General features: G+C 42.1%; 1 protein-coding gene across 1 annotated transcript in view; it reads left to right on the top strand.

Annotated features, from left to right (window-relative positions):
- LOC110538691 (mitochondrial adenyl nucleotide antiporter SLC25A23) overlaps positions 1-23,105 on the top strand; it is a 28,737-nt gene extending 5,632 nt beyond the window's left edge. The window contains exons 2-10 of the mRNA XM_021625664.3: positions 10,003-10,126; positions 10,813-10,900; positions 11,006-11,117; positions 11,454-11,612; positions 11,804-11,956; positions 12,429-12,542; positions 12,684-12,851; positions 13,761-13,911; positions 15,597-23,105. Coding sequence (XP_021481339.2) covers positions 10,003-10,126; positions 10,813-10,900; positions 11,006-11,117; positions 11,454-11,612; positions 11,804-11,956; positions 12,429-12,542; positions 12,684-12,851; positions 13,761-13,911; positions 15,597-15,778 — 1,251 coding nt within the window. The 3' untranslated portion in view covers positions 15,779-23,105. The remainder of the gene's footprint in view (positions 1-10,002; positions 10,127-10,812; positions 10,901-11,005; positions 11,118-11,453; positions 11,613-11,803; positions 11,957-12,428; positions 12,543-12,683; positions 12,852-13,760; positions 13,912-15,596) is intronic.
- The last annotated feature ends 211 nt before the right edge of the window (positions 23,106-23,316 follow it).

Below are 23,316 nucleotides of genomic sequence, written 5' to 3'. Positions count from 1 at the left end.
TTGCGTTAGGTACAGTATTTGAACAAAATGTTTTTTTCCCTTTATGATGATGATCGGGACCTGTTAGTGGTAGTTCTGTAATAACAGCACTGTTGAAAAAAAAATATATAAAATACATTGTTTTTCAGTTAGGGATTTAAAAATATATATTTATTAAAAAATGTAAAATAAATGGTTGATCTTGTCGTGGACCCCTTCAGTACCTAGTGGACTCCAGTTTGAGAAGCACTGACATAGGCAACTGTGTAGTTCCTGTGTTTACTATAAACAAGTATATTTGTTTGTAGCCTACTAGTACAATGAACAGGAACTATAACCTGCTTCACTTATTCCGAGTGTATAGGCCTCTCATATCAAGTCTTCAACTGCCTGAGCTATGGTCCAGTCTAGCCGGTGTCTCAGTGCTCTATTTTGACCCTGTGATGTCACAGGAGAAGCAGGCAGAGTGTTCTACAGGCAGTGAGAGGCATTTTACTACAGATATTAAAAGAGTTCCTTGGAAGAGAGTGCTCATTCAAATGTATTTATAAAGCCCTTTTGAACATCAGCAGTTGTCACAAAGTGCTTATACAGAAACCCATAGATGACCAGCAGGGTCAAATAATAATCACAGTGGTAATAGAAGGTGCAACAGGTCAGCACCTCAGGCATAAATGTCAGTTGGCTTTTCATAGCAGAGCATTTAGAGGTTGAGAGAGGTTGAGGGGGCCGGGGGAGGGAGACGAATCAGCAGGTCCGTGACAAGGTAGCACGTCCAGTGAATAGGTCAGGATTCCATAGCCACAGGCGGAACAGCAGAGATTGGATCAGCAGCACTGGATCAGTGCTCCATTACCCAGACATTTGGGACCTATTTCAAAACTCCATTGCTCTCCCTAACTCAAAACAACATTAACCAGTGCTGCCTGTCACCAGTGCTATCTGAAAACTCTGTTGCTTCAACACAATACTGATGCATGCTTTTCTGATCTGCTTGTCCCAGTACATGACAGGAAAGCAACACTTTCCTGAATGAATATTTTAAAGGTATGACTGTAACACAAACCTGGTGCTGCCCTGACCCCGCCTGACCTTAATATCAGTGTCTGGCGTACACACACACACACACACCACACACCACACACCACACACATCTTACCCTCAGTCTTCAAATCAAATGTTATTTGTAAAATACTTTGTTAACAACAGGTGTAGACTAACTGTGAAATGCTTAGTTACAGGTCCTTTTCCAACAATGCAGAGAGAAAGAAAAAGTAGTAATAAATACACAATGAGTAAGGATAACTTGGCTATGTACACGGGGTACCAGTACAGAGTGGATGTGCAGGGGTACGAGGTCATTGAGGTAGATGTGTACATCTACTGTAACTAGGAATAAAGTGACAGATAGTAAACAGTAGCAGCAACGTATGTGATGTGTCAAAACAGTTAGTGCAAAAAGGGTCAATGCACATAGTTAAATAGTTCATCAAATACTAACTATTTAACTAACTATTTATGGCTTGTGGGTAGAAGCTGTTCAGGGTCCTGTTGGTTCCAGACTTGGTGCATCAGTACCACTTTCCATGCGGTAGCAGAGAGAACAGTCTATGACGGTTGGCTGGAGTCCTTCTTTTACAGCCTTCCTCTGACACCGCCTGGTATAGAGGTCCTGGATGGCAGGGAGCTCGGCCCCAGTGATGTACTGGGCCGTTCGCACTACCTTCTTTAGCGCCTTGTGGTCAGTTGCTGAGCAGTTGCCATACCATGCGGTGGTACAGCCAGTCAAGATGCTCTAAATGGTGCAGCTGTAGAACCTTTAGAGGATCTGACTGCCCATGCCAAATATTTTCAGCCTCCTGAGGGGGAAGAAGCGTAGTCGTGCCCTCTTCACAACTGTTTTGGTGTGTGTGGACCATGATCCTTAGTGATGTGGACACAGAGGAACTTGCAGCTTTCGACTCGCTCCACTACAGCCCTGTCAATGTGAACGGGGCGTGCTCGGCCTTCCGTTTCCATAAGCCCACCATCAGCTCCTTTGTCTTGCTGACATTGAGGGAGAGGTTGTTGTCCTGGTGCCACACTCCCAGGTCTCTGACCTCCTCCCTATAGGCAGTCTCATCATCATTGGTGATCAGGCGATCATTGGGGATCAGGCATTGGGGATCACCGTCATGTCATCGGCAAACTTAATGACGGTGTGGGAGTCGTGAGTGGACATGCAGTCGTGGGTGAACAGGGAGTGGCGGATGTGTTGTTGCCTACCCTCACCACCTGGGGGCGGCCCTTCAGGAAGTCCAGGATCCAGTTGCAGAGACAGGTGTTCAGTCCCAGTGTCCTTAGCTTAGTGATGAGCTTGGAGTGCACTATGGTGTTGAAGGCTGAGCAGGAGTCAATTTATAGCATTCTCACATAGGTGTTCTTCTTGTCCAGGTGGGAAAGGGCAGTGTGGAGTGCAACAGAGACTGCCTGAGCTGTGGATCTGTTGGGGCGGTATACGGATTGGAGGGGGTCCAAGGTGTCTGGGATGATGGTGCTGATGTGAGACATGACCAGCCTTTCAAAGCATTTTATGGCTACAGATGTGAGTGTTACGGAGCGATAGTAATTTAGACAGGTTACAATGGCGTTCCTGGGCACAGGGGCTATGGGGGTCCACTTGAAACATGGATGTATTACAGACTGGCTCAGGGAGAGGTTGAAAATGTCAGTGAAGACACTTGCCAGCTGGTCATCCCATGCTCTGAGTACGTGTCCTGGTAATCCGTCTGGCCCTGCGGCCTTGTGAATGTTAATCTTTTTAAAGGTCTTACATCGGCTACAGAGAGTGTGATCACACAGTCGTCCAGAACAGCTGGTACACTCATGCATAGTTTAGTGTTGCTTGCCTCAAAGCGAGCATAGTTAGCTAGTCTGGTAGGCTTGGGTCACTGGGTTTTGTACTAGGATTCAAACTTATCCTGACCCGAAGCCATGGATTACAGTCAACATCTACACTGAGCTAAAGGCTAGAGCTGCCGCTTTCAAGGAGCGGGACACTAATCATGACGCTTATAAGAAATCCTGCTACGCCCTCCAATGAACCATCAAACAGGCAAGGCGTTAAAACAGGACTATGTACTTACGGTCAAGTGGGGAAAATGTTGTCGATGCACTCATTAATGAAGCCGGAGACTGATGTGGTAAACTCCTCAATGCCATCAAATGAATCTCGGGACATAATACAGTCGTGTGGCTTAAACTGTCATCACCAGGGATTTGGGATACTACTGTGTTACTGCGCATCTGCACAATGTCATGAGTTCAACTCAGCCTGGCTGGCTGGATTTATGACTACTGAAGTCATCCCTTTTGCAGGACATTTTCCATTCAGTCCAGATAATATGGTTATGATAGTAGTTGACAATTGGGGATTTCTCTTCACATAAAATTCTATACACCTTGTATCTGTGGTGTGCATAAACCGATTAGAAAATTCCCCACAGAGCCCAGTAGAGCCACAGAGCCCAGTAGAGTCACAGAGCCCAGTAGAGTTACAGAACCCAGTAGAGCCACAGAGCCCAGTAGCGCCACATAGCCTAGTAGAGCCAGAGAGCCCAGTAGAGCCACAGAGCCCAGTAGAGCCAAAGCCTAGTAGAGCCACAGAGCCCAATAGAGCCACAGAGCCCAATAGAGCCACATAGCCCAGTAGAGCCAGAGAGCCCAGTAGAGCCACATAGCCTAGTAGAGCCAGAGAGCCCAGTAGCGCCACAGAGCCACAGAGCCTAGTAGAGCCAGAGAGCCACAGAGTCCAATAGAGCCACAGAGCCCAATAGAGCCACATAGCCCAGTAGAGCCACAGAGCCCAGCAGAGCCACAGAGCCCAGTAGAGCCACAGAGCCCAGTAGAGCCACAGAGCCCAATAGAGCCACAGAGCCCAATAGAGCCACATAGCCCAGTAGAGCCACATAGCCCAGTAGAGCCACATAGCCCAGTAGAGCCACAGAGCCCAGTAGAGCCACAGAGCCCAGTAGAGCCACATAGCCCAGTAGAGCCACAGAGCCCAATAGAGCCACAGAGCCCAATAGAGCCACAGAGCCCAATAGAGCCACATAGCCTAGTAGAGCCAGAGAGCCTCGCCAGATTCAATGGGTGTTTCTCAAAATGTGTACTACCGTGCACTGAGCGCGCAAATTGGAGCACGGCATGGTCGTAGTATGAGTCCAAATCAAAGTATGCGAAACGAAGCACAGAGGTCACTTCTCGAATACGTACTCTGTTTGTACATCATTTGAAGTATGCATTGATGCAAGCTTCATTGCAAAGTACGCACAGAAATATGATGCAACCACATTAAAAATGATGCAACATTTCTTGAAATCAATGGCGTCCATTATTTGAGCTAAAGTGAGAGAAAATAAACGTGAACATTTTGTAATTATGTCATGGTGTAATTATGGCCCAAATATATTTTGGCTGGTAAAAACATTTGAGCGGCTGGTAGATTTTTCCATCTACGCCTGACCCTTTCCTACCACACCGGCTGGACTTTCATGGCCGGCAGTGGCACATACAGTGCCTTCAGAAAGTATTCACAATCCTTGACTTTTTCCATGTTTTGTTTTGTTACAGCCTGAATTTAAAATGGATGAAATTGAGATGTTCTGTCACTGGCCTACACACAATACCTTATAATGTCAAAGTGGAATTATGTTCTTTGAAATTTTTTAAATGAAAAGCTGAAATGTCTTGAGTCAATAAATATTCAACCCCTTTGTTATGGCAAGCCTAAATACGTTCAGGAGTAAAACTGTGCCTAACAAGTCACATAATAAGTTGCATGGACTTACTATGTATGCAAAAATAGTGTTTAACATGATTTTTGAATGACTACCTCATCTCTGTACCCCACACATACAATTGTCCGTAAGGTCCCTCAGCTGAGCAGTGAATTTCAAACACAGATTCAACCACAAAGACCAGGGAGGTTTTCCAATGCCTCACAAAGAAGGGCACCTATTGGTAGATGGGTAAAACAAAGCAGACATTGAATATCTGTTTGAGCATGGTGAAGTTATTAATTACACTTTGGATGGTGTATCAATACACACAGTCACTACAAAGATACAAGCGTCTTTCCTAACCTAGTTGCCGAGAGGAATGAAACCACTCATGGATTTCACCATGAGAAAAGTGGTGATTTTAAAAAAGTTTAATGGCTGTGACAGGTGTAAACTGAGGATGGATCAACAACATTGTAGTTATTCTACAATACTAACCTAAATGACAGAGTGAAAAGAAGGAAGCCTGTACAGAATAAAAATATAACAAAAAATGCATCCTTTTTGAAATAAGGCATTAAAGTAAAACTGCAAGGACTAGGGAGTTTTTTAAGATAAAACGAAATGGAATAGAGCCCTCACAAATACACACCGACTGGGGCATTCTGTAATGATGTCAGTGATCACTGTGCATTTGCTTGTGTTAGAAATACAAAAAGGACCAAAGCCAAACCCCGTTGTATTTTTAAAATACATTTTAGACAGTTTGATGAGCAAGCAAGTAAATCTGATTCCCGATGTTGACACTGCCTGGGACAATTTTTCTATGACATTTGTGTAGATTTGTGATAAGCATGCCCCTGTGAAGAAGTTAGAATCAGTGGAAGGGACAATCCCTGGTTGTCAGATAACTTGGCAGAATTAATTAGAAAGATCTCTTGGGCTCAAGCTAGACATACAAATGCTCCTGTTGACTGGGCCTCCTTCAGAGGACTAAGAAACAAATGCACAGGATTGATCAGGAAGTCCATATCAGATGACTATTTAGATGCAGTCACAGAGAACCTAAACAACCCTACCAAGTTCTGGAAACGAATCAAATCAGTGTCAGGCTCTAACGTATCCTCTGGCCTTCCTGACCATTTAATGATGGATTCTAATGAAGTGAAGGATAAAGCCCATATTGTTGGATTTTTTAACAAGCACTTCATATCTGCTGGTTCAGTTAAGTTAATGATGGGGCCCAGGCCTCTAATGTAAGCTCTGTTACAGTAAACTATAATATAGGCCCTCATGTGAACCATTTTAACTTTGAGCCTGTTTCTTATACTGAGGTCTGTAAAGCACTAAAGGCAATAGACACTAAAAGGTCTGCCGGTCCAGACAACCTGGACCCCTACCTCTTAAAGATAGCAGCTGGTATTATTACTGAACCTGTGGCTCACATTTTCAACTTGAGTCTCTTGTCTCTTGACCAATTCCATACCCGGCATTTGGAAATCAGCTTATGTCCTCCCACTGCTAAAGGGTGGAGATCCCTCAGATGCTATCGTCCTATCTCTAAACTCCCTATCCTGGCCAAATTCAATGAATCCCTAGTGAACTCACAGTTAAAAAACTTCTTCATTGAAAAGAACATACTGAGCAGGGTTCAGTCTTGCTTTAGATTGGGGCACAGCACCACAACTGCAGCTACGGCAGTGGCAAACGACATCATTAATGGACTTGATGAAAAGCAACATTGTGCTGCTCTGTTTGTTGATTTATCAAAGGCCTTTGATTCAGTTGACCATTAATTGTTGCTAGCTAGACTCATAAACATTGGTCTCAGTGAATGGCCAGTAAATTGGTTTAGGAACTATCTTTCTGACAGAACACAATGTGTATATACTGAATCACAAGTCTAGCTTTCTTGAAATTAATAGAGGTGTGCCTCAGGGTTCCATTTTAGCTCCTGTGTTCTCAATTTGTATTAATGATTTGGGAAATGGGATGCAACCAGCAAAGTTACATCTATATGCAGATGATACAGTCATATATTCATGTGCTCCTTCTCTGGTTCAGGCTGTTGAAGAGCTCCAGACTGCTTTTCAGTCACTGCAGGCCTCCCTTTATGGACTCAAACTGGTCTTGGATATACAAAAAAACTAAATTCATGACCTTTACCAGAGCTAGAATTCTACCAGAGAACATTAGCATTGTCACATCTGGTGGCTTATCCATTGAATTAGTGTCATCCTACAAATACCTAGGTATTTGGTTGGATGACAAGTTGTCCTTTAAAGTTAATGTGGACAATCTTGTGACAAAGCTTAAATTGAAAGTGTGTTTTTATTTTCGTAATAAGGCTTGCTTCCCTCTTATGACTAGAAAGATGCTTGTTCACGCCACTTTTCTCTCTGTAATTGATTATGCTGTATATGCATTACAGAGACTGGACTCTGTTCATCATGCATCCTTGCGCTTTATTACAAATGCCAAGTCACTCATCCCCCATCGCACATTGTACCAAATGGTAGGTTGGACCTCACTTTATATGCGCAGAAAGATACAATCGTATGTATTCATCTACAAAGCCCTTTTGGGTAAACTCCCTCTTTACCTCTGTAGTCTGGTCTCCTTCACCACCAGCAGTTACCATACCCGGTCTGCTAGGTGGTTGCTACTTAAAGTCCCCAGGACATTCACAGTATTTGGCAAGACTGACTTCTCTTCTTGTGCACCAGACGCATGGAATAACCTACAATCCATGCTTCATCTAGATATGTTAGTGCCACTGAATGGAATAATCTACGATCCATGCTTCATCTAGATATGTTAGTGCCACTGAATGGAATAATCTACAATCCATGCTTCATCTAGATATGTTAGTGCCACTGAATGGAATAATCTACAATCCATGCTTCATCTAGATATGTTAGTGCCACTGAATGGAATAATCTACGATCCATGCTTCATCTAGATATGTTAGTGCCACTGAATGGAATAATCTACAATCCATGCTTCATCTAGATATGTTAGTGCCACTGAATGGAATAATCTACAATCCATGCTTCATCTAGATATGTTAGTGCCACTGAATGGAATAATCTACAATCCATGCTTCATCTAGATATGTTAGTGCCACTGAATGGAATAATCTACAATCCATGCTTCATCTAGATATGTTAGTGCCACTGAATGGAATAATCTACAATCAATGCTTCATCTAGATATGTTAGTGCCACTGAATGAATTTAAAATATTGATGGGAGACTGTTACAGAGGAGTGTAAATGCTTTTATTAGGCTGGATCATGTTGTTGTATTGTTGTATGTTTTAAATCTGTAATGTATTGATTGTTGCTGCCTTCTTGGCCAAGTCTCCATTGAAAAAGAGACTCTAGGTCTCAATGGGCTTTTCCTGGTTAAATATTTTTTTTTTTTTAAAAGAGCTAAGCACAGGCAGAATCCTAAAGGAAAACCTGGTTCAGTCTACTTTCCAACAGACACTGGGAGGCAAATTCCCCTTTCAGCTGGACAATAACCTAAAACACAAAGCCAAATATACACTGGAGTTGCTTATTAAGACAACATTGAATGTTTGTGAGTGGCTTAGTTACAGTTTTGACTTAAATCGGCTTGAAAATCTATAGCAAATACTGTACAATCCAGGGTGCAAAGCTCTTAGAGACTTACCCAGAAAGACTCACAGCTGTAATCGCTGCCAAAGGTGATTCTAACATGCATTGATTCAGGGGTGTGTTTTTACTTTGTCATTATGGGGTATTGTATGTAGATATGTGAGAGAAAACAATCAATTGAATCCATTTTGAATTCAGGCTTTAACACAATAAAATAAGTGAAGGGGTATGAATACTTTCTGAGGGCACAGTAGGTGATAGCGCACTTGCTTTAAGTAACACTCACAAAGAAGCACACAGATAGCACTCCTCAGGTTACAGCTAATCAGTCATTTAGGTTAGCATAAAGGAAATTAGCTTAGGAGATCACTCCACCACACTCAGTAGTTTAGTTTAGCATCACTCCTTTCACATAGCATCATCCCTCCCCAGCCACGCAGCAGATTAGTTTAGCATCACTCCTTTCACATAGCATCATCCCTCCCCAGCCACGCAGCAGATTAGTTTAGCATTATCTCCACACTCAAATAGTAGGCTAGTTTAGCTAAGCATCATCACCCACAGCTGTGCTTGTCCTTCAAATCTCCTCTGGGAGTTTTCAGACACCACAGGCAATATCCCTCTGGACCAGGATGTATTTGTCTGGGAATGCTTAAATAGACTTTGCTCTGATTATATTTGTGTCATGGAGGAGGGGGCCAATTCAAAGGCATACTTAAAGTTATGCTTGTCATGTGTTATACAGACAGCTTCCATCAGCTACACTTAGAGTTACAATTCAAGCATTTATACCTAACAGAAAGTTGAAATGGTGAGGATAAGTGGCAGGATAAGTAGGATAGTCTCATTTGAATTTCATGAGAATATGCAAATCCTCCCCGCTATCTCATTAACAATGTCAAGGATTATGTGGATTCTTGAACTGCTTATTCATCGTGGATGTATTCATTAAAAATACAAGACGGACAGACTCAGAAAGAACCCCTTGATAGGCTTAGACAAGATTCTGAAAACGTTGCTGCCAAGATTGAGCAAATCTCTCCTTTCCGTGTGTGTGTGTGTGTGTGTGTGTGTGTGTTGGTCAAGTGCATTAGTTCAGGTCAGATTCCAGTAGCATGTGATTGTTACTGAAGATTAACTGGACACTGGGCACAGGAGTGAAGCGGATTATGACGAGGTCAAAGTAGGGGTTCTCTCACTCTCGCTCTCTTGCTCTCTCTCTATACTATTCTCTCGCTCTTTCTTTCTCACTCTTGTTCTCACTCTATTCTCTCTCTCTCTTTCTTCCTTTCTTCCTCTCCTTGTTTGAGGAAGCACTAGAGAGGATGAATATAGAACAGTTCTGCTGATTGTTTTATGTTTGCAGGTTATGACCTTGTAAAATAATGATATGCTTTGTTGTCATTTCTCACGCACTCCTTCCTGCTTCTTCCCTTCACTCCCTCCATTTACCTCTCACCCCGTCAAACTATCACCTTACCCTAAATCTCACCCCTGGCCCCAACCCACCCCACACTTTTTCACCTTGTCACATCCCCCTCAACCTCTCTCTCACCCCCTGTCCCCTGCACTGTTTGACCCTTCAACCCCTCCCTATCTGCTATTTTTACCCCTCCTCTCACCCCAATCCTACTCCTGCAGATAGTGCGTGAGAGTGACACCAACCATGATGGCTTGCTGGACTTTGAGGAGTTCTCTCAGTACCTGTGGGCCCACGAGAAGGAATTGCGGCTCATGTTCCACACACTGGACCGCAACCATGACGGTCGGCATGGCCACCTCACTCACACACGCACATGCATACACATTTACATTTGACATTTTAGTCATTTAGCAGATATTCTTATCCAGAGCGACTTACAGTTAATGCATTCACACACACACAGAAAATAAGTATTTAAATAACATTATAAACTGGGTGGTTTGAGGCCTGAATGCTGATTGGTATGACAAAACATTTATTTTTACTGTTCTAATTAAGTTGGTAACCAGTTCAAAATAGTAGTAAGGCATCTCGGGGGTTTGTGGTATATGGCCAATATACCACGGCTAAGGGCTGTATCCAGGCACTCCGCGTTGTGTCGTGCTAAGAACAGCCCTTAGCCGTGGTATGTTGGCCATATACCACACCCCCTCGGGCCTTATTGCTTAGATAATCATGTATTTGAACCCAAGTCTGATCTAAACACACATAAGTAGACACATGTAGGAGGGCCATTTAGATACAATGTCCTTTCACTCGCAAAACACTGTTTAAATTGTTCATACATGCACAGAGCATTCTATGTCACATTGCACTGGTATGGTAATTTATCTGAATGTGTGGTATGACTGCATGAATGGTATTTAGTATCATACCACATTAATGCATGTAGTTCACAAAGTACTGTACTGTGTGCCTGTAGTAATATTACATGTTGTGGGCACTGATGAGATTCACTGTTTATGCAGGGCGCATTGATGTCGGGGAGATTCAACAATCGCTGCACAACCTGGGACTGGAGGTGTCCACAGAACACGCCATCAAAATACTACAGAGGTGTGTGTTTGTAAGCATGTGTGTGTGTGTGTGTGTGTGTGTGTGTTTATGTTGTGCGTGTGTGCGTGCGTGCATGTGTTGACACTGCTCTGTGTGTTCTCTCAGTATGGACAGGGACGGCACCATGACTATCAACTGGAATGAGTGGCGAGATCACTTCCTGTTTAACCCTCTTCACAACATGGAGGGCATCGCCCACTACTGGAAACATTCTCTGGTCAGTCAGTACTGCCTATATATGACTTCTATCTCTACACTTGACGGTTTAGATCTTTGCTTGACAAGAAGTAGCACAGATATCATTACATGGAATTTTCAATTATTACAAATTAGCTATAGAAACTAATAATTTAGCCATTGTCCTTTCATTACAACTGTGACCGTTTTCTCGATCTATGTTATATAGTTTACATTGTTTCTGATGCTTTATCCAGGAATTTTAGTTTGGAAACCTTAGAGAAGGGATCATGTAATATACATTTGGTGAATACAGATAGTTCTGGATGTCAATCAAGTTTATTTCACTGACCAGTGTTTCTCTGTGATTTCTCAGATGTTTGACATCGGAGAGCACATGACAGTGCCTCCAGAGTTTTCCCAACAAGAGCGCCAGTCGGGGGTAGTGTGGAGGCAGCTGGTTGCCGGGGCGATGGCAGGGGCGGTGTCACGTACAGGAACCGCCCCCCTCGACCGTCTCAAGGTCTTCCTACAGGTGAAGGGTTACTGTTGTGTTTACTACAGACTCAGAGGTTAGAGGTCAGTGCAGTGCTGATTAGTGGAATTAGGTGTGCTAGAGCAGGGCTGGAACAAAAGCCTGCACATCCAGTAGCTCTCCAGGAGGAGGGTTAGCCACCCCTGATGTACTGAATGTTATTAGAGTTACCGACCCTGCTGTCTCTCTAGGTGCATGGCTCCAGCTCTAGGGGGATCAACCTGTGGACGGGGCTGAGGGGGATGGTCCAGGAGGGGGGTGTACGAGCCCTCTGGAGGGGCAACGGCATCAACGTCCTCAAAATAGCCCCAGAGTCTGCCATCAAGTTCATGGCCTATGAACAGGTGAGGGAAGGGGTCTGTACACACCTGTACACAAATGTGGGTGTAAGAGGCCCCAGAGGTTGATTTGGATTTATTATGGACCAATGTAAGGACAACACTGATCCACACATCTGTAAACAAGTTCTGGTGTATGGGGTAGTCATTAGTGAAGCATGGGAATGAAGGAGTTACACACCCACACTGAGGTGTGAAATGTTGCTCACACACACACACTCTGTTTCTCACCCTGTCAGACACACCCTGTGTCTCTACGTGTTGTGTCTCTGACTCTCCTCCTCCACCCCAGTGTGACTCACATATTCCCCCCTCACCCCCATCTCCCCCAATCTACACCTCCCCCTCACTTTGTATCCCTGCCTCTCCCACCTCCCACAATCTATCCCCCTCACCCCTTAATCCCTGTATATCCCTGCCTCTCTTCCACCTGCCTGTCTCTCCTCTCCCCCTGTCTCCCCTGACTCCTCCATCTTAGATCAAGTGGCTGATCCGGGGCAGAAATGAAGCGGGTACTCTGCGGGTGCAGGAGAGGTTCATCGCTGGCTCGCTGGCTGGAGCCACCGCACAGACAATCATCTACCCTATGGAGGTGAGTGAGGGGAGACAGACCGACAGAAAGATAGACAGACTTTTAATTGAATAAAGAAACATAGGACTTTACCCTTATTTGCCTTCTCTTCCTTGTACACCCACTCTATTTCCCCTTTCTCCTCCCTCTCTCGCTTCCCAGGTGCTGAAGACTCGTCTGACCCTGAGGAAGACTGGCCAGTACTCTGGCATTGTAGACTGTGCCCGTCAGATCCTGAGGAAGGAGGGGGTGCGAGCCTTCTACAGGGGCTACGTGCCCAACACACTTGGCATCATACCGTATGCTGGCATAGACCTGGCCGTCTACGAGGTGTGTGTGAGAAAGTGTGTGTGTGTGTGAGAGTAGGGCTGTCCCTGAAAAAAAAAAAAATCTTGCTTGACCGTCATCAAAATGTTTAAATGTATATTTCCATATATAGACACACCTTTATATGTTTTAATAAAATCAACTATATGCACTGAGCTTGTCTGATGCTTTAAGCACACTGCTTAATCAAGATAACCAGAAGAAAAAAATCTGTTCTCGACCCTCCTCCCGCTGCTGCTAGCCTTTGTAGATTCTGCCGGTACACTCCTGAAATTGCCAGTAATAGGATAGAGTGATGGACTGTGCCATCCCCATGGCCTCCGCAATGTTTTAGTCCACTGAGACAGGCACGAGTCAGTCAAGTGTCTCGTCTGCCATAAAAAAAAAAACATGTCGACCAACAGCCTATCGACCAAGCAATCGACCAGTCAACTAAATGGGATCAGCCCTGTGTGTGTGTGTGTGTGTGTGTGTGTGTGTGTGTGTGTGTGTGTGTGTGTGTGTGTGTGTGTGTGTGTGTGTGTGTGTGTGTGTGTGTGTGTGTGTGTCTGTCAGCTGTGTTTGATGTTTTCTGGGAAAGCTAAACCTCATCACTGGCCCTGTCCCTTGTACTCAGGGGAATGCCAGTCAGTATGTATGCTGCTGTTACTGTTGCCCAGCTCTCTCGTAAAAATTACTTTTATGTGTTTAAGTGAACTTTGAGTTTTACTTTTACTAGCAGTCAATGAGCCGTGGTTCTCTACTACGTCCTCGTTTTTTTAATGCAATAAAATATCTGTCAAATTAACAATGTGGCCTATCTATCCCTTCCCGTAGTCCTCTCTCGTTTCCACTCTCACCCCTCTTCTTTCTCCTCTCTGTTTATTCTTTCCTTCTCTTTTCTCTCTCATCCCCTCCCTCTTTCCATCTCAGACTCTGAAGAATGCCTGGCTCCAGCGGTACAGTAAGGGCTCTGCCGACCCGGGGGTGTTGGTACTGCTGGGCTGTGGTACTGTGTCTAGTACCTGTGGACAACTGGCCTCCTACCCCCTGGCTCTCATTAGAACACGTATGCAGGCCCAGGGTGAGACTAGTGTACAACTGAACTGCAATTATACCTTCTACCTTACTACATAACATAGATGATATTACATAGATAATATAGATTGTATTACATTCTATAACATAATCTATAACAAATGAATTACTACCTACTATGTCAACCTATTACCCTATATCAACAGTGCCTTCGGAAAGTATTCAGACCCCTTGACTTTATCCACAGTTTGTTACGTTACAGCCTTATTCTAAAATGGATTTAATAAAAAATCATCTTCAGAAATCTACACACAGTACCCCATAATGACAAAGCTAAAACAGGTTGTTAGACATTTTAGCACGTGTTAAAAATTTTAAAAGAAATACCTTATTTACATAAGTATTCAGACCCTTTGCTATGAGACTCGATGTTGAGCTCAGGGGCATTGTGTTTCCATTGATCATCCTTGAGATGTTTCTACAACTTGATTGGAGTCCACCTGTGGTAAATGCAATTGATTGGACATGATTTGGAAAGGAACACACCTGTCTATATAAGATCCCACAGTTGACAGTGCATGTCTGTGGGAGGTGACCAAGAACCCGATAGTCACTACGACAGAGCTCCAGAGTTCCTCTGTGGCGATGGGAGATCCTTCCAGAAGGACAACCATCTCTACAGCACTCCACCAATCAGGCCTTTATGGTAGACTGGCCAGATGGAAGCCACTCTTCAGTAAAAGGCACATGACAGCCCGCTTGGAGTTTGCCAAAAAGCACCTAAAGACTCTCATACCATGAGAAACAGGATTCTCTGGTCTGATGAAACCAAGATTGAACTCTTTGCCCTGAATGCCAAGCGTCATGTCTGGAGGAAACCTGACACCATCTCTACGGTGAAGCATGGTGGTGGCAGCATCATGCTGTGGGGATGTTTTTCAGCTGCAGGGACTGGGAGACTAATCAGGATCCAGGCAAAGATTTACAGAGTACCTTGACCACGTACCTTGATGAGATCCTTGATGAAAACCTGTTTCAGAACGCTCAGGACCTCAGACTGGGGCGAAGGTTTACCTTCTAACAGGACAACGACCCTAAGCACACAGCCAAGACAACGCAGGAGTGGCTTCGGGACAAGTCTCTGAATGGCCTTGAGTGGCCCAGTCAGAGCCCGGATTTGAACCCGATCTAACATCTCTGGAGATACCTGCAAATAGCTGTTTAGCAAAGCTCCCCATCCAACCTAACAGAGCTTGAGAGCATCTGCAGGGAAGAATGGGAGAAACTCCCCAAATACAGGTGTGCCAAGCTTGTAGTGTCATACCCAAGAAGACACAATACTGTAATCGCTGCCAAAGTTGTTTCAACAAAGTCCTGAGTTAAGGATCTGAATACAAATGTAAATGTGATGTTTTTGTTTTTTATTTGTATAAATTAGCAACAATTTCTAAAAAACTGTTTTTGCTTTGTCATTCTGGGGTATTGTGTGTAGATTGATGAGGGAAAAAAACAATTGAATCAATTTGAGAATAAGGCTGTAACGTAACAAAATGTGGAAAAAATACTTTCCGAAGGCCCTGTATTACTGTTCGGGCTATCCAAACAGAGATGAATGCATTCAGTTGTACAACTGACTAGGTATCCACTTTCCCCTATCTATTAATAGCTATCTAACAGATATAACTGAACTGAACAACAGACGTTTTCGCCCACTTTCCCTCTTTCCACCAGCCTCCACTGAGGGCGGGCCCAAGCTGTCCATGGTCGGTCAGTTCAAGCACATCATATCACATGACGGGGTACCTGGGCTCTACCGCGGCATCGCCCCCAACTTCCTGAAGGTCATTCCTGCTGTCAGCATCTCGTACGTGGTATACGAACACATGAAGAAGGCTCTGGGTGTGAAATCGTAGAGCGAGGAAGTGAGAGGCAGAAGAAAGAGAGGGATATAGAGTGCAGCTCTTGTATTTCAAGATGGAGAGGAAGACAGCAGAGGATTGAGGGATAGAAGGCAGATAGTCCACCCTTTTCATACACATTCAGGAAGCTTCCCGTTTACACCTAGCTAGACAGATATACTCACTGTTTGAATCTCTCAGCCCCTCTGACGCTGTACCGTCATTAAGAAAGAGGGAAGAGTCTGCTATCAGGCTGAGCTGAAGTCTGTAAGAAACGGCTGTGTCCGAGACAGATTAGAAGGAGGAGGTGTGAGGGGAAGGAAGGAGAGCGAGAGAGAGGGTGGAAGAGAGAGCGAGAGAGAGAGGGTGGAAGAGAGAGAGAGAGAGAGTGTGTGAGTGTGTCTCGGCAGAATCGGGGCCATTCTTCCTCTTTGTTTATGAGCTGTAACCCCCATTATAGTCACATCTCCACAATAAGTCTGTGTGTTGCCCTCCAACCAAACACAGTGAAGCACACATACAGTTTGTATACCTATATGTAGGCACTTATCTAAGGTCAGTTTCATGTTTTGTGAATATAAAGTGATCTTCCTCCAATGACCTTGACATGTACTGTATATTTGCTCTTTACTACACAGCAGAATATGTGGGTTTGTTCCAGTGTGCTGTTGCTAGAACACGACCAATCCAAAGTACTAACCCCACTCTTTATTTCAATATCTCAAAAGAGATTAGAATTGGATTACATGCACTGTTTGTCTTCAGTTTCTATTCTCAAAAACGTACATTCTAATGGGGGAGTTTCTAAAGTTCTTAAACGAGGAAACTTTGACGTTTACATGATGTACTGTATATATACAGTATGTATTTTGTAAGGGAAAGATTCTGAACACATTTGTAAGAGATACTTATACAGGGTCTTATACAGAGCTGTTCCTCCGACCTAGTCCATGAATGACTTTGCACTTTTTAGAAAGGGAATGTTTCTCCCCTTTTTCAAGTGGCTCTCAGTCAGGTCCAAAATTATTGGCACCCTTGATAAAGATGAGCAAAACATACTAAATAATGCACATTTTGACCTATATTGTCTGCTCCAAAAAATGTGAACATTATATAATTTTATACTAAGACAATTACTCAGAGAAAGAGATTTTGTCTAAAGCTAGAATCCTTAAATAACAAAGCGGTCAACCAAACACTTTTTTGGTAAAACGCTGGGGGAAGGGCCTGTAGAAATGTAACCACTCTCAAATTCATAGACAGAGCTACGGATGTCAGGACTGACCATCAATGAGATGAAAGTGATAGTTTTAACCATGTTTTGAGGCTCTACATTTACATTGTTTACAAACATTGGAGTAAAACAAGCTTATATTGTGGGTTCTGATGGGGAACGACAGTTGAACTAAACTCATGAGGCATTCATAAATTAGATTCTTCAATAATCAATGGGTATATATCATTAATTTATAAGTCCAAAAATGGATGTAGCAACTAAGGATTCTTGCTTTAACAAGTAAAAATAACATTTAAAAAAGGGGTCACATTTACTGCCACCCCTGTTTTCATTACCTTTCAGGCACTGAGCCTTGTTCTCAAATGTTTTATGAGATTGGAGAACACATTGGGAGGGATCTTAGACTATTCCTCCATACCACTGGTTTTCAATGGGGTTCATGTCTGGAGACTGAGATGGACATTGCAAAATGTTGATTTTGTGGTCAATTAACCATTTCTTTGTGGCTTTTGATGTGTGCTTGGGGTTATCGTCTTGCTGGAAGATCCACTTGCAGCTAGGTTTCAGCCTCCTGGCAGAGGCAACCACGTTTTTGGCTAAAATGTCCTGGTACTGGGTAGAATTCATGATGTCGTTGACCTTAACAAGGGCCACAGGACCATTGGTAGCAACATTGCCCCATAACATGAAATATCCACCACCATATTTTACAGTAGGTATGTGGTTATTTTCTGCATATGCATTCTTTCTTTCCACGCAAAATCCATCACTGGTGTGCATGGTTAAAGAGTTATATTTTCATGTCGTCCAACAAATGCAAACACCTGTGTCACATTTGTCATAACGAGGAGACCAAGGCGCAGCGTGATAAGAATACATTCTTCTTTAATAAACGAAGAACACTAAACAAAATAACAACCCGATCGTGACGCTGACATGCAACGACACAGACAATAACCCACAAAACCAAAAAATGGAAAATGGCAACCTAAATAGGATCCCCAATCAGAGACAACAATAAACAGCTGCCTCTGATTGGGAACCAATTCAGGCCACCATAGACCTACATTTACCTAGACAATACCAAAACCGCATAGATATACAAAAAAACCTAGACAAGTCAAAAACACACATACCACCCTCGTCACACCCTGACCTAACCAAAATAATAAAGAAAACAAAGATAACTAAGGTCAGGGCGTGACAGCCTGGAGTTTGTTAAATGGCATTGGCACTTGGATTTGAACCAGTGCTATGGTCAGATGACGTGAACATAGAGATCTTTGGCCACGCACACCAGTGGTGGGTTTTGCAGAAAATAACCCCATACCTACTTAAAATGTGGTAGTGGGTCTTTCATGTTATGGGGCTATTTTGCTTCTGCTGGTCCTGGGGGATTCACACTTCCTGGCCTCAAAATCGGGATTATTGCCAGTTGTCTTGTCATGGTAGTTAATAGATCAATAGCTCACCCACCTGGTTTCCTAAGTCTGAATCAGTCCCTGATTAGCAGTGGTGGAAAAAGTACCCAATTTTCATACTTGAGTAAAAGTATAGTGAAAATCACCCAGTAAAATACTACTTGAGTAAAAGTCCAAAAGTATTTGGTTTGAAATATACTTAAGTATCAAAAGTAAATGTCATTGCTAAAATATGCTTAAGTATCAAATTTAAAGTATAAATCATTTAAATTCCTTATATAAAGCAAATCAGACGGCGTCATTTTCCTTCTTTTTTTATGGATAGCCAGGGGCATGCTCCAACACTCAGACATAATTTCTGAACAAAGCATGTGTTTAGTGAGTCCACCAGATCAGAGGCAGTAGGGATATTCTCTTGATAAGTGTGTGAATTAGACAATTTTCCTGTCCTGCTTTTGTGTGTTAGGGAAAATGTATGGAGTAAAAAGTACATCATTTTCTTTAGGAATGTAGTGGAGTAAAAGTAAAAGTTGTAAAACATATAAATAGTAAAGTTAAGATACCCCAAAATACTTCTTAAGTAGTACTTTAAAGTATTTTTACTTAATTACTTTACACCACTACTGATTAGAAGGAAAGTTACCCATCTATGATGGGTTCCCGTGTGGCGCAGCGGTCTAAGGCACTGCATCTCAGTGCTAGAGGTGTTACTACAGACCCTGGTTGGATTCCAGGCTGTATCACAGCCGGCTGTGATTGGGCGGTGCACAATTGGCCCAGTGTCATCCGGGTTTGGCCGGGGTAGGGCGTCATTGTAAATAAGAATTTGTTCTTAACTGTCTTGCCTAGTTAAAAATTCTTAGGGCTACAATCCCATTAACGGGATGATATGACAACAGCCAGTGAAACTGCAGGGTGCCAAATTCAAAACAACAGAAATCTCATAATTAAAATTCCTCAAACATACATGTATTTGATACCGTTTTAAAGGTAATCTTGTTGTTAATCCCACCACAGTGTCCGATTTCAAATAGGCTTTACAGCGAAAGCACCACAAACGATTATGTTAGGTCACCACCAAGCCACAGAAAAACACAGCCATTTTTCTAGCCAAAGAGAGGAGTCACAAAAAGTATGATCTTCATAAAAAATAAAAAAAAGTTTGATGAAAAAAAGTTTGATGATCTTCATCAGAATGTATTGTGTATGTTTTGTTTGATAAAGTTCATATTTATATAAAAAAAATCGGAGTTTACATTGGCGCGTTACGTTCACTAGTTCCAAAAACATCCAGTGCTTTTGCATAGCCACATCGATTCAACAGAAATAGATATACCTCTCCTTAATGCAACCGCTGTGTCAGATTTCAAAAAAAACTTTACGGAAAACGCAAACCATGCAATAATCTGAGACGGCGCTCAGAAAAATAATAAAATTAGCCGCCATGTTGGAGTCAAAAGAAACCAGAAATCACATTATAAATATTCCCTTACCTTTGATGAATGCTTGATTTGTTCGATAATGTCCATTATTTATGTCCATGTAGCTACTTTTGTTAGGTATACAAATCCAAACGCTCGTGCAGGTCGAGCATTATTCGGATAAAAACTTCAAAAAGTTATATTACAGGTCGAAGAAACATTTCAAACTAAGTTTAGAATCAATGATTAGGATGCTTTTTATCATAAATCTTCAATAAAGTTCCAACCGGAAAATTCCTTTGTGTCTAGAGGGGTCGATATCATGTGGAATGCTCGTGACCAGGAAATGGCTCCCTGCCAGTAACCTGACTCATTCAGCTCTTATTCAGTCCCACAACACAGTAGAAGCCTCATTCAAGTTTCTAAAGACGGTTGACATCTAGTGGAAGCCCTAAGAAGTGCAACTTCATTCATATCCCACTGTGAATTCAATAGGGCCTGGGTTGAAAATCGACCAACCTCAGATTTCTCACTTCCTGTTTGGATTTCTTCTCAGGTTTTTGCCTGCCATATGAGTTCTGTTATACTCAAAGACATCATTCAAACAGTTTTAGAAACTTCAGAGTGTTTTCTATCCAATACTAATAATATGCATATATTAACAACTGAGACTGAGAAGCAGGCCGTTTACTCTGGGCACCTTTGGGCACCTTTCATCCAAGCTACTCAATACTGCCCCTGCAGCCATAAGAAGTTAAATAAATACATTTGTGTCATAATCAGGAATTCCATGCTCTTGGTGGAAGTGAATGTGCTGTAGGTTATCTCCCAGTCTGGAGTGCATGCTTAGTCCATGTTCTGTGTAGAATGGCTCCTGCATCATGTGTGGTAGTTAGATAAAGATCAGACCTGAAAGAATGGGCTCAGTTTGAGGCTTGGCCAACCCATTTTGTTGTGGATATTAAGAAAGTATGTTTGTCCTCCATGACACCATTGTGTTGTGTATTTATTTAGTAGGTTTTGCACTACAGTAGTTTGTTTCCTAACTAACTAACTCCTCACTATAGTGTGGACCTCATAATAGCGTATACTGAAATCAGTAGGATGAATCGAGGTATCTGACAGTGCCGCAAACCTTTCCATGACACCCTAATGCAAACATCTACATGTAATTCTATGAAATGCACATCATCATCATTATAATTTAATAGTCCAGGCACAATTAACTTTTGCTGTAGTTTAATATAGGTTTAGAATGAGAAAGTAGTTACCTTTAATTCTATGTTAAGTTATGTGATTAATATAATTGTTCTACCCATACTCTGCCCTCGTTGTATTGGGATACAGTAATGGTCTCTGATGGATGTCAATAGTTTAAATTAGAGCAGGAAATTGAATAAGCTGCTTAAGTGTTGTTACATACTGATGAGCAAAGACCATAACATAGATTCTATCAGACATTGCTGCTGGCATAGATTCATATTGATTCATATGTCACACGTGTTATTTGTCATTTGGAAACCAATGACTTGCTTTCCCTGATGAGATTTCCACCATCATGTCCATCATGACTATTGAAAGCCATCTATTTGCCTAACTAACTGGTGATTCAATTTTAAATATCTTGTCTAAGCCTTTTTTTCCGTGCTGGCTCTTTGGCCAGACTTTTATCACATTTTAACAGGATGGAAAATACGTGAAAGGGAGGAGTTTTAGATAGTAGTTCCTTGAAATGAAATAGAAAGGGGAAAAGGGAATGAAAACGGTAAATGAGAGAAGTTATTAAGAGATGACAGATGAGTGATGCATTTACTTGAAAAATACTGAAAGCAACTCCTGTATTTTAGATAAGAAATGAATTGAGCGTAACCTCCATAGTAAACAAATGTAATATTGTAAAAAAAAAAAAGATATATTATTAACATTGCAAGCTATGTTTGTGAATGTTTGCTTCATGGAGTATTTTAAGATCATATTTTCTTTCAAAATACTTTGAATTCTTGCTTGAATGCTTCTTAGTGTTGGGATGCCTTGAATTTGCAGAATGTCATCGTAGAGCATGATTAGTGCATGCTAGTATATTTTAAAAAACAGACTCAAACTGTATTTTATGTCTTTAGACTGCTCTTTAGACTGCTCTGTCTTTCATAATAATTATACTTATTAACACCCTTTATACAACTGTACAGTCTAACCCTCTTCTTTATAATATGATAATATATGCCATATATAAAGGCTACTGGTGGAAAACCCTTTCCATTCACTGACTCGTCGACAGTCATTCCTGTTCAGTAACATCCATTTGTTCTCTCTCTGCACTTTATGAACAGCCATTAAGTAAAATTAGCCTTCACTCTGTTTTTATTGCATGAGTTGTAATTGCTTAATGACAGATAGTCTGTCATTGTTAATGTTCTCTGGAGCTCTTGCAGTGATTAAGGCTGCTGCTCCGTTCACAAGTTTGTGTTTACTTATCTTCCTGAATCTATATTATATTTACTTCATCTACAAACATATAAAATATTTGCTGGATATAAAAGTTTTGAATATAGCTGCTACCACCCCCTACCTGCCTTTTTATTCTAAGTAATAATATTCACTATCTAAACGTCGTCTTCATAACAGACATCGATGCGGGCGTAGGTTGTATCAAGAAGTAAAAAATGGGAGACTAGCGAATGCACTTTTCTTTTTATTTTTTCATTGCTTGATATTTTGAGGGCTACTGTATTGTATAGAATTCGGGGGGTTGTTGGTCCTGTCTGGTATGAAACCAGCAACTCCCATGCTGGGCATGTACACTACTGTAGCTGCAGTGCCAAGAGGACTAGCCCTCTTGGCAGTGGCCGTAGTATGTGTATCACAGGGTTGCTACAATGTGTTTATTGAACTCTGCGCTACATATACTCTATAAGTATTATGATCAGTATTATTTCTAAAATGATCTATTGTGTATGTGTAGAAAATGATACAGAACTGTAGTTATTGTCTATAGAAATGCATTGCCATGGCATGGTTGCTCGCATGGCACTTTTATTTTCAAGGAAATGGCTATTTACCTTGTCTGGTGAATGTGGTGGATTGGGTTGGCCCAAATGGTATATCTACAAATAAATACATCATTTCAGGATTTTATTGCATGAGGTGATGCCTGTGCATCTCTGACTGTATATCTGCATTATATGTCAATAAGATGTACGTACTCTTACAGGTACATATACTGTCATTCTGAAATTGCTACAAATAAAGCTATTTTCAAGTCATTTTTCTTTGCAGTTTTCATTTTCCATTCACTGTCTGTCAAACCTTTCCCACTTATAGGCTTTATTCTATTGACGTAACGAGAATGTTAAAACCTGCTGTATGTGCTCACCCACTGGGCAAACCACTTAATTTATTTATTTATTTAACCAGGTAGGCCAGTTGAGAACAAGTTGTCATTTACAACTGCAACCTGGCCAAGGTAAAGCAAAG

Source organism: Oncorhynchus mykiss, chromosome 12 (genome assembly GCF_057628025.1).
Source record: "Oncorhynchus mykiss isolate SJ-2025 chromosome 12, ASM5762802v1, whole genome shotgun sequence".
In the NCBI taxonomy this organism is placed as follows: Eukaryota; Metazoa; Chordata; class Actinopteri; order Salmoniformes; family Salmonidae; genus Oncorhynchus; species Oncorhynchus mykiss.
Note: the sequence above shows the minus strand (reverse complement) of the source record. Positions and strands in the feature narration are given on the sequence as shown.